General features: G+C 55.1%; 1 protein-coding gene across 1 annotated transcript in view; it reads right to left on the bottom strand.

Annotated features, from left to right (window-relative positions):
• Window positions 1-310: 310 nt before the first annotated feature.
• Window positions 311-16,141, bottom strand: part of CERS4 (ceramide synthase 4) — a 24,768-nt gene continuing 8,937 nt past the window's right edge. Inside the window, exons 2-12 of the mRNA XM_006762676.2 lie at window positions 7,886-7,978; window positions 7,626-7,799; window positions 5,531-5,648; window positions 4,605-4,723; window positions 4,457-4,514; window positions 3,751-3,801; window positions 3,337-3,429; window positions 3,015-3,143; window positions 2,507-2,613; window positions 833-989; window positions 311-753 (exon numbers count right to left, since the gene is read on the bottom strand). Of these exons, the coding sequence (XP_006762739.1) occupies window positions 586-753; window positions 833-989; window positions 2,507-2,613; window positions 3,015-3,143; window positions 3,337-3,429; window positions 3,751-3,801; window positions 4,457-4,514; window positions 4,605-4,723; window positions 5,531-5,648; window positions 7,626-7,798 (1,173 nt within the window). The 5' untranslated portion in view covers window position 7,799; window positions 7,886-7,978 and the 3' untranslated portion in view covers window positions 311-585. The remainder of the gene's footprint in view (window positions 754-832; window positions 990-2,506; window positions 2,614-3,014; window positions 3,144-3,336; window positions 3,430-3,750; window positions 3,802-4,456; window positions 4,515-4,604; window positions 4,724-5,530; window positions 5,649-7,625; window positions 7,800-7,885; window positions 7,979-16,141) is intronic.

Raw genomic sequence — 16,141 nt, forward strand, 5'->3', positions numbered from 1 at the left:
GGACCATGAGGGTGGGGTTCTGCCAGCACTGAGCAAGAGCTGCAAGGATAGGGATGAACCTCCCTTCGCCCTTTTGCTTGGCCTCTGACCTCTGTGACCTCCAGCTGAAATCTGGGTGAGCAGCTAGCTGAGGGCTGCTCTGGTGGCAGGAGGTGGCTTCCGCTCACAAGCTGCCTGTTGTCTGGGTCTCGTGGGACTGGGCGTGAGTCTTGAGGTGGCAGTGAGTGTCCTGTCAGTGGGGTATGTAAACAGAGTCCTGGCTTCCTCAGGCCTTTGAGGAGCTGTGACAGGGACACACTGAGGCAGAGAATTTGGCTCTGTTCAAGTTTTATTGTACGCCTTACTGCCTGGGGATGGCTCTGGTGGGCTGCAGCACCCTGCTGCTGCCCACCCCCAGCTCTGTCTAGTGGCCTGAGGGGAGGTGGGAGGGGAGGCAGAAGGAAGGGGCTGGAGACAGATCATCAGTCCTCCTCCCACCCTGGGTGGGGCCCTCTCTGTCTCCACAGAGCTGGCCCAAAGGCCACCAGTCCAGGCACCCCACAAATCCAAGGCACTGGGGCAGCCCTCACGCCAATCCTCAGCCAGCTAGGAGGCCAACATGTGCCCATTGGCCAGCCGCCCCGCTGCCCGGCTCCGAGGGCCATCAGTGGGGACTGCCGGGGGGCCTTGAGCTGCTCCATTCTTGAGCTGCGGAAGCTCCTCCCCTTCGCTTGAGGCCGACTCCTCCACATCACTGCGAATGTCCTTCTCCATCTAGGGAACAAGGAGTGGGCACAAGGCTCGGCTGGGGCTCCAGGGTGGCATACAGGAGCCCACCCTTGCTCGGCCCTACCTGGCCTTTCTTTATGAAGCTGTGGATCATACGAAGGATGAGGCAAGACCAGAACACATGCAGCAGCTGCAGTATCACCAGAAGCGAGTTGAAGAAGTAATAGCCGAAGAAGGGGCCCGAGTTGGCAATGGACTCGTAGTATGTGGTATAGAGGATCCTGGGGCAGGCAGGTAGGCAGGCAGGAGGGAGAAGCTCTAACTTGTGTGACCTTCCCTACTCCAGAACCTTTGATGGCTCCCCATTGTCCCCAGGGCATTTAAATGCCCCCCCCTCACTTGGTTATGAGCAGGTCACACAAGTTTACCAACTGGCCTGTGCACAACCATGAGCCCCAAGGGAGCAGCACTTTGTATTCCCACTGCTCTGCTGGTGGTCTTTGCACACCTTTTCTTCTCTAGATCTGCCTGGCTCCTCCTTCTCCCTGGTACCCTTTCCTCAAATACCTTCAGGGACCCATACTCCGCCCCCCCCCCCCCCCCCCCCAAATCGGCATCTCCCTTGCAGGCTCCCCTTGACTGGCAAACATCAGGGGCTCCAGCATTGGGACTCTGTCCATACCTGGTCCCTGGATGACCCTGTCCAGTCTCATGGGGGCAAACACTGAATATTCATCTCTCTCCCAGTTGGTGTGCCCACTGTTTCCTCATGTCTTTTCTGGGGGTCCTTGGAGGCCCCTCAACCCCAACACAGCCAGAGCTGAGCTCCTAATCCTGACATGACAACTCTGAGCTCATAACCATCTCACGACCCCGAGTCCACCCACTTCACCTGCGCTGGTCTGGTCCCATCATCGCTCACTTGGATCAGGGCAGTGGCCTCTGCCCTGGCTCCCAGGCTCCTGGGCCAGGATTGCGATGGGGGGTAGGGGTCAGGGTGTTGGTTCTGGGGCTCTCACCAGCTGTTCTCTCTGCAGCCACCAGAGGGTGCCTGTGAGCACCGGAGTCAGGTCCCCTCCCTCCTCTACTCAGAATCCTTCATTTCACTTGGGATAAAGCCCGTCTTTCCCAGTGGCCCATAAGGCCCTGCACAACCTGTCTAGTCCCCTACCTGCCCTCACAACCTCCCTCTCGGTGTCTAGCTCACTCTGCTCCTGTCACATGGGCCTCCTTGCTGCTCAGGCCCAGTCCAGCCTCAGGGCTTCTGCCTGTGTTGCTCCCACTGCCTGGGGCACTCTTCTGCTGTGGTCAGCACGGCCTCTCCCTCCCTCACTCCAGTCTTCCTGCATGAGCACTGTCAGTGACCCCCTGACCGTCCAACGACCCACACACTTCCGTGCCTGACTTTACTTTCTCTTTCTTTCTACTTGTTTGCCTTCTTTATTTTCCCCCAAAGTCAGCTCCATGTGAGCAGAGATCTTTAGATTGCTCCCTCTGCTGGGAGAGGCTCAGCAAATGCACTGGGCAGACTTGAGTGAGCTGGTGACAGACCCTGCCATCTGTTCCATGTTCCAGGCACACAGGGGATGAGGACTGAGCCCAGTTTTCGGTCTCTTTTGCCTCTGGCCCTTAGCACGTGCTGTGCCTGGGGCTGGGAACACAACACCCGTCTTTGTCTCCTCAGGGAAGCCTCCCTGCCAACACCCCCTGCTCCCTGGGTCTGGAACGGGGTGAGGCAGGCCTGGATCCCAGCTGCGCCCACCCACCTCCCCAGCCCCCGACTAGAGGTCTGACTCACTGGGTGGGGAAGATCACAAGGCGAGTGTAGAAGAAGACCAAGGAGAAGATGAGGAAGAGAGAGTTGCACACTCGCCGCTGGTGCGTGTAGTTGAACATCTTACAGGCCTGGGGAGACAGCAGAGAGGACTCAGGCGGGTGGTAGGGAGGGGAACCAGGTAGGAAGGGGTGAGGCCTCTTCTCAAGGAAAAGGTGCCGTGGGGCAGAGCCTTATCTCCAGGAACTGCCTAGAAAGGTACAGAGTGGGTCTCTGAGCCAGAAGCTTCAACTACCTGAGAGGGTGGGGCCTCACCTTCCAGGAATCTTAGGGGGTGGCCCTCACCTCCTAGGAAGACAAAGAGGGTCAGGGACACGATTCCTAGGAAGCCTGGATAGGGCGGGGTCTCCTCTCCCCGGAAAGCTGAGGGGGCGGGGCCTCACCTCACCGGAAGACTGAGGGGCAGGGCCCCATCTCCAGGGGCACCTGGGAGGGTGGGGAAGGACTGCTGAGAGGGGTGGGCTGGGCCCACCTCCAGCAGGTAGTCAGCGGAGTCATGCAGCAGCAGCACCAGAGAGCCAATGCGCAGCAGGTTCGCGCTGTAGGAGAAGGTGATGAGGATGATGGTCACGAGGTGGTGCGCCACCTGTTCCTTGAAATCCTACGAGAGACAGTGGGTGACCCTGGGACAAGGCTGGGTGGCCAGAGGGCCCTCTCGGGGACTGGTTGGCACCATGCTTCCTGCCTGAGGTACCAGAGGGTCTCCAGGTCGGGGTGAGGCCATCCCCCCACTGAGCTGATCCCGACCCCCCCAGGACTTCGCTTCCCCGGCGGGAATCTTGGCCGGTCCTCACCTTGCGCCTGATGTCGAAGGGCAGTGTCATCAGCAGTGAGATGTAGAAACTCAGCTCGAGGAGGTACCAACAGTACAGGGCTGGCTTCAGGGGCTGAGGCAGGGTGAGTGGGACAGGGTTAGCTGAGGGCGAACTCCCTCAGGGCCCTCCCCAATTTGCTCAAAACCAGGACCCTTGAATCCCAGTGAGCGAAGAGGTGTGAGATCCGTATCCCTGGAGATAACCAAGGGCACCTCCTGCTCCAAGTTTCCTGCCTCCTAGCCCCTCTGCATTCTGCAGGGGAGGCAGAAATAGACAGTCAGACTTGGAGGGGGAACGTGCTGTCATGTCCAGGTGTGGTTCTGCTGCCTTTGGCCACAGGGACTCTGACTACCCCAATCCCCTCTCCAGCCCCCAGGCACCCCTGCGACTCACCTGGTTTGGGTAATTGTCCCAGCACATTGCTGGCCTCCACAGCCATGACTCCTGGGAGGTGGGGAAGGGGGCGGGTGGGGGTGGGGAGAGACACACACACAGACATCTGAAACTGCCCAAAGATCAGACCCCAGCTCACCACCCCAGGCCTGGGACCTCCTTGGCCCTTGAGATGCTGCTGTCACTCAGCTCTGATCTTTTTTTCTTTTTTAAAAAATATTTTTATTGACTTTTAGAGACAAGAGGGGGAAGAGAAAGAGAAACATTGATGTGAAAGTGGAACATGGGTTGGCTGGCTGCTTCCTGCACACACACCTCCTGCAGGGAACTGAGCCTGCAACCTAGGCATGTGCCCTGACCGGAGTCAAACCAACAAACCTTTGGTGCATGGAACGATGCCCAACGAATGAGCAACCCCAGCCAGGCTACTCAGCTCTGATCTTTCCCACCCGGTTACCTCTCTGCTCTCACTCTAAACCAGGGCCTCACTCACTGCCGGATCCCAGCCCCAACCACAATAGGTCCCAACAGGCTCCTGTGGAGGGAACATCTACCATGATGTGTGCCAAGTTCTCCCTCCTTCTCCTGTGCACAGCCTTCCCCACTGCTCACACCCCTCCACGCCCCCTCACCCCCAAGCCAGGCCCAGCGCACAGTAGGTGCTTGTGGGACAGGTGGAGGGACAGGAAGCAGTCAGAACACTCACGTGGTAGAGGACGGAGAGGCCACCAATGAAGGAGCACAGATAGAAGAGAAACCTCCAGCTGCAGACAGACAGGAAGCCCCTGAGGCAGCTGCTGACACAGCAGACCCTCCCCCTCCCCCACATCCCCCAAGTCCTACCCCGGGCTGACCTGGCTTCGCAGAACTTCTTGGTCAGGCAAGGCCGGTCCTGGTTTCGGCGTTTTCGGAACCAGCGTTGGGTCTGCCGAAGCGTGAGGCCACACTGTGTGGCCAGGACAGCCATCCGAGGCTGGGAAAGGGGTGACGGGGGCCAGGGTCAGAGAGATGGCGTCCCATTCCTGTCCCCGGAAAGGTGGGACCCAGCTTTGCTACTCCCTCCCCTGCAGCTCCAGACCTCACCTGTGGGGCTGTCTACCTATGGAGATAGGGGAGTTGTGGGGTATGGGGTAGGGCCCCCCAAACAGTCAGGCCTATGAGAACTCAGCCCTGCTCACAGGACAGGCAGATGACGGATGGGGACTGGGATTAAGGAAGGGGCTGGGGTATGGGAGCAGCTCCCCACAGAGGTTTTCCTGTACCCCTCCCTATAGAAGAGAGCGTTCTCAGCCCTATTCCAGGCGGGCAGTTGAGACCTAGTCCTGACCCCTACGTGCAGAGGGGGGCTGGGTCACAAGGCTCTCTATTCTGCAGGAGCTGAACCCCCTCCTCCCGGGGTAGGAAGACCTCTCCCTTCCCTCTTCCCCCTCAGGACCCAGCCCAGACCCTGTCCAGGGGCAGCCATGCCACGGGCAGGAACTGAGGTAGAGTCATGACTGCAGAACCCCCAGCACAGTCAGCCCTTCCACTCTTCCCCAGAACAAGAGAGAAACCCCCCTCCCCTCACCCTCTCCAGGCCCAGGAGCTGCCCACTGGTCAGCTGAGCTCACTGATAAGGGACCGGATGGAGTGGGAGTGGGTGAGGCACTGGGGTGGGGCGCGGACGGGGCTGCCCTGGGCTTTCTGTCCCCAAGAAGTGGGCTACATACCATTCCTAGCCCCATCCACACTGCAGCCATACAGGCAGATGGGGATGGAAGAGGGTATCAGGGGTCCTCACCTTGTCGGGTCTCCATCCTTCCATGAGGAAGTGTTTCTCCAGTGTGGCGTTGGGTTCTACTGGCCTCCTGGACTGATGCCGCACACCCAGCCACCGGCTCAAGGGCAGGCCGATGAGTCTGGGTGCAGGGGACACAGGGCTTGTCAGTCCAGGTGAGAAGGGATATACATGCTACAGGCAGGGAAACTGAGGCTTGGAAGGGGCAGGTCATACCCTGGGACCCTGGAGGATAGCTTGGCTGCTGCATTAAACTGAACATAAGAAAGGTAGCTGGACTGGTCTTCAGAATTGGGGTGTGGTCAAATTTGGGGGTACCAAATCACCTTCATTCAATCTAACCCCAAACCAGGGGTCAGAGTCCGCTCACTGCCTGTTTCATGGTGCCTTCATCCTGGTCTGGCCCCCACCAGGCTGGGGCTACCCCCTCCCCCAATCCAGGGTGGACACTTGGAGGAGCTGGACTCTCATCAATCACCACATTGCCCACAAAGGGGCTCCTAAGGCCAGGAGTCGGGACTGAATTTCACACCTATCATTCTAATATCGAGGCTTCATTGAGGAAACAGGCTCAGAGCAGCCCTGCAAGGGCTGACATGTGCTGAGTGCTTATGATCTGCCAAGCACATGCACTTAACCCTATTGTCGTCATCCTGTGTCCGATGGACGAAAGGCTCAGAGAGGTCGGAAATGTGCCGAGGTGACACAGTGGGTGGAACACCTGGAATTCAAATCCAGGGTTCACCTTCCCTTACTGAAGGGGAAACCCTGCCTTCCCCCCACGCCCACTGCCCTTTGGGACGGGATAACACTTTCACCTCAGTTGGGGCCCTCAGTTAAATATGCAAACCTCCCTTGGGGTCCAGTGGCGAACCTGGGCACACCCCTCCGGCACTTCCCACCCCGGGGAAAGCAGACCACCCATCAAGGACTGGCTAATTGTGCCTCCCAGAATGCCTCCGGTGAAGCCTCAGTCTCCACTGGCCAACCCACTGTGTGACCTCAAGCAGGTCACCTGACCTCTCTGTGCCTCCATTTCTTCTGTCAGATGGGGATGATAGTAATAATACCACCTCTCAGGGCTGCATTGAGGGCACAGTGGGTTAAGACACAACTGCTTAGAGCAGCGGTTGGCACAGATAAGTGCTCAAAGGGTGCCTGTAAGGTAAATGCATCAGTGGGTCCCCCGTGTCCAAGAAGCCCGTATCCAGGAAGCTCCTTATGCGTAGAAGAGAGAAAGCAAGATGCAGGATGCCTCCCTGTCCCTGTGGTCAGGGCTAGACAGAGGTGGGGACCAGAGTGGTGGAAGGGAGTTAGGGCTCTGTGGTGGGAGGGGCAGGGCAGGCTTCCTTGGGACCCAGCCTTAAAGGAACTGCAAAGGAGTGTGTGCAAACCAGGAATGGGTGTGAGAAGTGGAGGAAGCGCATGTGGAGAAAGGGGAGAGAGGGACCCTCCCCTGGCAAGGCAGGTCTAGTTGTGATCACAGCACTGGTCACACGGGAAAGGGTGGGACTACCTGGGACAGGGGGAGGGAGCCCAGGAGAAGGACACCCAGGGCAAGAGGAAGAAGCCCAATTCTGAGCAGCATCTGGGTCATCTGAGAAATGACTGAAAATCTACAGGGTTTGGCAGCCGGGAGGGGCTAGTGCCGGCTGCAGGAGACTGGGGGCGAGTGGAGGGAATCCCAAAGGGAGGCCAGGGGAGGCCCACGCTCCTTTCTTTGGCTAAAAAGGGGAGGAGGAGGGTGGGATAGAAGGAGCAATGGGGAACCAGAGAGAAGTGGTCAGGGTGAGGGACTGGCTTGCCTACAGAGGAAGAGGAGGCGGGAGTGGACAGGAGTTTCTCTGACTGACTGGCCTCTGCAGACGTGTCCTTGGTCAGCAAGTTGGGCATATGCCCACCCGTTTTCTGAAGATGCTGGCATAGCCAGACTAGAGCTGCAGTCAGTGCTGCGACAAAACAGCCATCAGAGACCAGAAGAAACGTGAGTGGTGGCAGCTAGGGGCAGGATGGAGTAAGGGGCAATTTGGTTCAAAGCCAGAGACACTTCAGGACAAAGCCCCACACAGGGTGGAGCACAGGACCACAAGACACTCACCTCTCGAAGGTGAAGCGCATGGCTACCAGGACCAGTGCCAGGGGCAAGGCTGCCAGCAAGTCCTGGGGGTGGGCATAGACCAGGCCGTCCCGGTCCTCTAGGTCAGCCCATGAGTTATTGGGAGGTAGCCAGAAGCGGTCCTGCCACAGCCACTCGTTCAGACTAGACCACATCCTGCGGACAGACGGTCCAGTTACGGGGAGCTCACCGTGTAGGGTGAAGCTGGAAGGCCCATCACCCGGCCCTCATGCCCCCAGCACCTGCAGTCCGGAGTTTATTACAGCCAGTGTAGGAGGAACTTGGTCTGTACGTCTTCAGACAAATGACTCGATCTCCCTGAACCTCAAGTTCATCTGTAAAACAGGGACAGTAATACCCACCTCTCAGCTGGGCCTGGTTAGGTACACACAGTGCTCAGCCTGGCGCCTCCTGACCTTTAACAACACGGCTCATGACAGCAGTTATTATTCTGTACTTGACAGACAAGACGATGATGGCCAGAAGTTAAGGAAGTAGGGTCACGACCTCATGTTATCAAATGCCCGGAAAAGTGTTTTGGATGCAGCCCCAACACCAAAAATTTAAGGAAATCTGTAACTCCCTGGCTGGCTTCCCTTCCCAATGTGGACTCCCCATGAGGTATGAATGTCACTGTCTCATTCGCTATCCCAAACCACGGTGGCAGCTGGGCGAGAGAACCAACAGCAAGACCGAGCTTCCTGGGTAACGGAGCAGTAACTAAGGTGAGCCAGCTTTCCACCAGGGGCTATCACGGGACCAGCCCCATCTGCAGACCCTGCCATCTTGAGTAGCTCACAGTGTCTCCCTTTCTCAAGATCCTCCTGCCTCCCTCTTGTAAGGACCCCTGAGGTTACTTTGGGACCCATAGGGAGTCCAGGGTCATCTCCCATCTCAAGGTTAGCCTGTTAGTAACCTTAATTCCTTCTGCAAACTAACTCCCCTTTGCTATGTGAGGTAACATGCTCCCAGGTCCAGGGATTAGGACATGGACATCTTCAAGGGGAGCTGTTCTGCCAGCCACACAGCCGGCCATCAGGGGAGTGGTTGCTCTTAGGGGCAGGTAGTGACCGGAGGGGCCTGCAGAGGGCTGGAAGGTTCAGGCCTCAGTTAAGAAAGTTCACTGAGCTGTGCATGTATGATGTGGGCCCTTTTCTCTGTGCAAATGAAAACACTTGTATTTAAAAAGTCCATACAGTTCTGCCCACCTGGCGTGGCTCAATGATTGAGAGTCAACCTATGAACCAGGAGGTCATGGTTTGATTCCCAGCCAGGGCACATGCCCAGGTTGCGGGTTTGATCCCCAGTAGGGGGCGTATGGGAGGCAGCCAGTCAATGATTCTCTCTCATCATTGATGTTTCTATCTTTTTCTCCCTATCCCTTCATCTCTGAAATAAAAAATTATATATATACTAAAGGCCCGGTGCACAAAAATTTGTGCACTCGGTAGGGTCCCTCAGCCTGGCCTCTGCCCTCTTGCAGTCTGGGAACCCTCGGGGGGATGACCACCTGCTGGCTTAGGCCCGCTCCCTGGGGGATTGGGTCTAAGCTGGCAGCCAGACATCCCTCTGGCAGCCAGGGAGCCCTCGGGGGATGTCCACTTGCTAGCGGGACGCAGGCCTAGCTGCAATCGTACATCCTTAGCGCTGCTGAGGAGGCGGGAGAGGCTCCCACCACCACCGCTGCACTGGCAGCCATCAGCCTGGCTTGTGGCTGAGCAGAGCTCCCCCCATGGGAGTGCACTGACCACCAGGGGGCAGCTCCTGCATTAAGCGTCTGCCCCCTGGTGGCCAGTGTGTGTCATAGTGACCAGTGATTCCCAGTTGATCTGCTGGTAGGATCAATTTGCATATTACCCCTTCATTATATAGGATAGAGGCCTGGTGCATGGGTGGGGGCCGGCTGGTTTGCACTGAAGTGTGTCCCAGAGTGGGAGTCCCACTGGGGTGCCTGGCCAGCCTGGGTGAGGGGCTGAGGGCCGTTTTCAGACTGGCCACACCCCCTTCAGGGAGTGGGGGGTTGGGGGGGTTCTGCTGGGGTGCCTGGCCAGCCTGGGTGAGCGGCTGATGGCTGTTTGCAGGCTGGCCACAGCCCCTTCAGGGTGGGGGGCCCCACTGGGGTGCCTGGCCAGCCCAGGTGAGGGGCTGATGGCTGATTGCAGGCTGGCCACAGCCCCCAGCCACCCAAGCTCCCAGTGGAGGCTGGCTGGAAGCAGGTCTCTGGTATTTATTTATCTTCTATAATTGAAACTTTGTTGCCTTGAGCGGAGGCCTCAGCCGGCCAGGGCAGGTGGGAAGCTTGGCTTCCTCCATCGCCAGGGCAACCAAGCCTCAAGCTTGCTCCAGCTCCGTGGCTGCCGGCCGCCATTTTGGTTGGGTTAATTTGCATATAGTCGCTCTGATTGGCTGGTGGATGTGGCTTGGGCGTAGTGAAGGTATGGTCAATTAGCGTCTTTGTCTTTTATTAGTGTAGATATATTTAAAAAGTCTACAAATCTGATTTTAGGTCTGACATGTGGGTTTTCTACCCCTACCAGCAAGCAAATCTGACACCACCTAACGAGACAATGTCAGATCCTTCAGGTATGGACTCTGTCCTGCAAGACTGCCTCTCCTGACTTCACCTGGGCTTCTGACTGACAATGGACTACATATCAGAGGTTGCCACCACCCCATTCTCGGGTTTGATGTATTTGCTAGAATGGCTCACAGAACTCGGAGAGACAGTTTACTTGCTAGATCACTGGTTTGTAAAGGATATAGCTCAGGAGCAGCCAGATGGAAGAGATGTGTGGGGCCAGGTATGGGGAAAGGGCACAGAGTTCCATGCCCCCTCCAGGCATCACTACCCTCAAATCTCCATGTGTTCACAGCCTGGAAGCTCTCTGAACCCTGTCGTATTGTGTTTTTTTTTAATGGAATCTTTACTACACAGGCATGATTGATTAACTCATTGGCTATTGGTGATTGATTCAACCTTTGGCCTCTCTCCCCTCCTGGGAGGTCCTGGGGTGGGACTGACACATAGTTGGGTCCCCTGACAACCAGCCCCCATCCTTAGGTGACTAAGGGGCTTTCCAAAAGTCACCTCGTTAACATAATAAGATAACTTTATCCATGTCAATTCCCACAGTGTTAGGAGGTCTGTGCCAGGACCGGTGACAAAGACTAAATTTGTATTTATTATTATTAATCACAGTCTCACAAGTGAAATACAGAAAAAATAAAAATTCTTAAGAGTCTGAGGAAGTGAGTGAACCAGGATGGGTGAGAGGATTTGGGGGTAGTTGGGTTCAGTGTGAAGACAAGCTGGGTAGGGGTGGGAGAAGGCCAGGCAGGACTCATGAGTGCGTGGCCGATGTTTAAATCTATGGGCATGGATGGAATTGCACGTGTGTGAGACGGGGTGTGGATAAGGAGCAGCCCCGACCACACCGAGGCACCCAGCATTCAGTCTTCAGCGAGGGATTAGTAGTGACCACTGCCACTGGACACTCTGGTGGGGGAGGGGTGCTAGAAGGCAGTAGCCTGGAAAACAATCAAGGATGTGTGGCACTGACTAGTTTATTTTTTTACTATTATTTTTTAGAATTACCTTCCTGAAACTTGCATTTATTATTTTTTTATTTTTAATATATATTTTTTTATTTCAGAGAGGAAGGGAGAGTGAGAAACATCAATGATGAGAATCATTGGTTGGCTGCCTCCTGCATGACCCCTATTGGGGATCGAGCCCACAGCCCGGGCATGGAATTGAACCACGACTTCCTGGTTCACAGGTCAATGCTCAATCACTGAGCCACGCCAGCTGGGCGCAGTGATAGTTCCGACCCACGAGGCTCAGATAATCCAGACAGGATAGATAGATGGAAAGGCACCTGCAAGGACTTTTGTCCAGGTGGTTGATCTCTAGCAAAGAAACCATCTTCACTAGCAGGAAGAACCACCTAGAACCTGCCACCCCTCCTTTCCAGAACATTCTCCAGCCCACCCCTCTCTACTGCTGACAATTGTGCCCACTCCTCTCCTGGTGTCTTTCCAGCTACCTCATGTGGAAGGGCCTGTGGAAGGCAATAAATACCAGGGCACACGCCCTTCCTGGACTTCCTGGCCTCACACATCCACCGCAGGACATCTCCAGCCTCTTCCTCAGGAGTTGTCACAACCATCCAATAAGACACCCCCCACCAAGAGCAGATGGGAGTGGGCTAGGAGTCCAGGTCCCCAGCCCCATGTTCTTCTCCCACCCAAGGGGGCCAGATGGGGTCCACTGAAGCCAGGGTGCTTCAGAGATAAGGGAAAGCACACAACAACAGCATCTCATAATCTCAGGCCTCTGCTGATGTGTGCAGCCTCAAAGTCCACCATTCACTGCCTGACCCTTTGCTCCCATCACACTGTACAATTCCACACACCCAGCTTTACAAATGCTGCCCTCTGCCTGGAGGGCCCATAGAATGTTTATTGCCCCAGGCTGGGTGCTGAGGACATAAAATGGTGGGGAAAGAGGGCAAGGTCTCTCTCTGTCCTTGTAGGTTGTTTAGTTGTCACTTCCTCCTGGAGGCACCGCCCGACTACCCCAACCTTGGATCCACTTAAAGAACCTCGCCAAGCCCTGCCTGGCTCACTGTGGTGTTGGGAGCTAGCCAGGCAGTCTTTCAGAGGCGGTGAGAGGTGAAGAAGGAGAACCAGCCTTCAACCCATCCCCTCAGGTGAAGCAGGCCCAGCCCTTTCTGGCCCTCGAGTCATTTTGAAAAAGTACGTTCCAAACCAGAGAGCCCTCCAAGGTGGCTTCATACCCTACCCTGACTGCAGAGGTCTTGGCCCTGGAAGTCCTACCTCTAACCCCAATGTCTGTCGTCGCCCCCACCCCCGGCCCCCCCTCACCCTCTCGATAAAGAAGAGACATCAGTTTGGGAAGAGAACAGGGTCTGGAGCCCAGCAAAGTGGCCAAGTCCCAGGTCCAATGCTCCCAGTCCAGGGGCCTCCATTTCTTCACCCACCTTTGGTGGGTCAGGTGCCTGACACACAGGATGGGCTCAGGGGCGGCTGTAAACAAGCATCTATAGTCAGCAAGGCCTGAACTTCTCTTTCACTCCCGATCCTCCTGCCAGATGCCCTCTTCCCCAAGGACGGGAGGAAGTGGGGGTCTGGGTGGCACTCCTCCTCAGTCTTCACCTTTTCTCTTTTGGACGCCTGCACTGTGACCCTCTGCCTCCCTGGGCATCCGCTACCCTGTCTGAGAAATGCATACAGTCAGGTCTCCTGCTTTACCACACACCCTGCATGCTGGTATTGCCACACATTGCGTTCCTGCCTCACCCATTTCCTCGGGCTACTGACCTGGCTGCTCTATGCCTCCATTTCCTCATCTATAAAATGGAGTAACCACAGGCCCTTCCACATGAGGTAGCTGGAAAGGCACCAGGAGAGGAGTGGGCACAATTGTCAGCAGTAGAGAGGGGTGGGCTGGAGAATGTTCTGGAAAGGAGGGGTGGCAGGTTCTAGGTGGTTCTTCCAGAACAGGCCCTGCCCTTAAAGTTGTACCTAATGAACTCAGGCTGGGCTCAGCCAGGGCCACAGAGGGGTCATTTGGAGAATGACCATGTGGGTGGTGGGGCCAGCCTGAGCCTTCATCTCCATCACCATCAGTCCCGCTGCATTTTGAAGCCTCTTTGGCCTTATTCCCAGCCCTGCCTCTGCCACCTGGAGCTAGACTCTGATAATCCTTCTTAGTGGCTAAAAATATCCCCAGATTGGGGGACGGAGAGAGAGATTAGGGCTTGGGCTGACATGAGGAGGGGGCAGGAGAGCAGAGGATCCCTGGTCTGCCTCAGGGGTCTGAAAGACCTCGCCTGGTCTTATTATTCCCCTGAACCCTCAAATGTCCCACCAGAGCAGGACTGTGCACACAAGTTTGTCTTATTTTCAATCTGACTAGAAATAGGACTAGCCTGAGTTTTCTAATTGAAATAGGAAATCAATTCAGACTCCAGATATCCAGGTCCAGCCCAGGGAAAGACAGACACACAACAGACAGACACAAACACAGACACAGACACGCACACACACACAATCACCCAGCCCCTATAGCCTGGCCTGCTGCCTGGAGTCACCTGACTCCTGCAGCTGGAGGCCCTGGCAAAGAACACATGATGTGCTCAGTGGGGATTGTTTGTCGCTAACTACAGTTGCCCCTGTACTGGGCCCTGGCTGTGCCCTCCAGATAGCCCTGGCTCCCCTACTCTGGACCTCTCTGAACAGGGTGCCCGAGGGGTGCTAATAACCAGTGATGCAGCCAGTCCAGGAGACACTACCATATTGCTCCCTGCAAAGATCCAAAGAAGGGCCCCCAAGTCCAGGGTTCTACCTTGCCCCAGACTATTTTATTTTTAAAAAATATTTTTATTGCCTTTTAGAGAGAGAGGAAGGGAGAAGGAGAAAGGGAAACATGGATGTGTGAGTAGAACATCGATCAGCTGCATCCTACACGCCCCCTACTGGGGATTGAACCCACAACCTGAGTAAAACCTTTCAGGGCCCAGAATGACGCCCAACCAACTGAGCAACACCAGCCAGGGCTGCCTTCATCCATCATTCTTCTCAGCTCACCCATCACCTCCTCAGAGAAGCCTTCTCAGGCTACCAACGAAGCTACGTTATTAGTCCATCTCTTTACCCTGTTTCGTTCCTTTAGCCCCGTCATCTTAGTTGATCTGTTTTTTTATTCACTTGTTTGTCTGCCTCACTACAAGGCATAAGCCTCATGAAGGCATGGATGTTGTTTTAGTCACTGCATTTTCCTCAGACAGGGCCTGGCACAACATTAGGTACCATCTAATGAGTAGATGAATGAGTGGATAGAACAGACACATTGACAAGTGGGTGGACATGAAGACTTCAGGTCAGGTGGTCAAACTTCCTAGAAAAATATGCCACTTTCTATAACAGGCAAGGTCGGCTTGATCCCCACTAAGTAGGTGTACTGTCTCCCTATAAACTGGGAAGCCTGAGGCTCAAAGCCAGAAGCTACTAGAAATAGGGCACCCAGCCAGCAAAGGAGAAAGCCAGGGTTGGAAACTCCCTCAGGGGGATCAGGACTCACAGGACCCTGTGGAGGCCTCTACAGTCCTGCTTCTGCTTATCAAGGTTTCCTGGCAAGCTCAGGGGCCTGGGTGAGCTGAGTCAGGTACCCTGGTATCCAAGCCCACTAGCCACCCTTCATGACCTCATCCATCCCACCCACACCCCTGGTGGCCCCCCACAGCCCCAAACAACCAACAGTGGGGCCATAAAGTTGCTGCTCTACAGCTGCCTGGCAGGCCTGCTCTCCTAGCACTGCTCCCTCCCTCCAACAGCTCCATTCCAGTACCCCACTCCCCAACAACACCCAGGTTCTAGGATGCTCAAGAGCTTCCCCTGGTGGTCCCGCCTCCAGGGTCTTTATGAGCCTTTTGCCAGAAATGCCTCCACCCCCTTCACTGGGCCAGTTCCTGCTAGCCTTTCAAGACCCCATCAGATTAACTTCCTTCTCTGTCCTTCCCACTCTCAGCAGAGCCCCCTCCTCAAGCCTTTTCTTTTTCTTCTTTCTTTTCTTTCCTTTCTTTCTTTCCTTTCTTTCTTTCTTTCTTTCTTTCTTTCTTTCTTTCTCTTGATTGCCTCCTGTACAAGCCCCAATTAGGGCCCAGGCCAGGGAGGAGCCGGCGACTGAGGTACGTGCCCTTGACTGGAATCAAACCCCGGCCAGGTCCTCAGCATCACCTAGTGTGGGTATGTGTTGGGGGTCAGTCAGGGAGCTTTCAAGGACTGAGGGAGGACCAGGTCTCTGGAGGTTTGAGGGGGGAAATGAGCAGTCCCCAGCCTCAAAGGCAGGCAGAGGTGGGGCAGCAGGACCTGATGGATACCTGCCCAGGGCTGGGTCAGGAATACAGGTGAGGGCATAAGGCAGCCCGACAGGACTACAATTAAAATAACAACACAGCTTCATTGAGATATCATTGACATGTAAGAAATGGCATGTTTAAAGCATGTGATCCAATGTATTTTGACATATACGCACAACCATGAAATCATCACTTCAATCAAGATATTGAATACAACTGATTCTTAAACAACACGGGTTTGATCTACGTTGGTCCACACTATATGCAGGTTTTTCAAATCTTGTAAACAGATGACAAGCTTACCTATTGATAAACATATAGAGTACTAAAAATGCATTCTCTTCTTAATGATTTTCTTCATAACATTATCTTTTATTTAGCTTAGTTTACTATAAAAACACAGTATGCATTTGTCGACTGTTTATGTTATCAGAAAGATTTCCAGTCAACAGTAGGCTATTAGTAGTTAAGATTTGGGGAAGTCAAAAGTTAAAGACAGCCCTAGCTGGTTTGGCTCAATGCAGAGGTTCTCAACCTGTGGGTCGCGATCCCTTTGGCGGCTGAATGACCCTTTCACAGGGGTCGCCTAAGACCATCCTTCATATCAAATATTTA

This window comes from Myotis davidii, unplaced genomic scaffold, assembly GCF_000327345.1.
Source record: "Myotis davidii unplaced genomic scaffold, ASM32734v1 scaffold479, whole genome shotgun sequence".
Taxonomy (NCBI): domain Eukaryota; kingdom Metazoa; phylum Chordata; class Mammalia; order Chiroptera; family Vespertilionidae; genus Myotis; species Myotis davidii.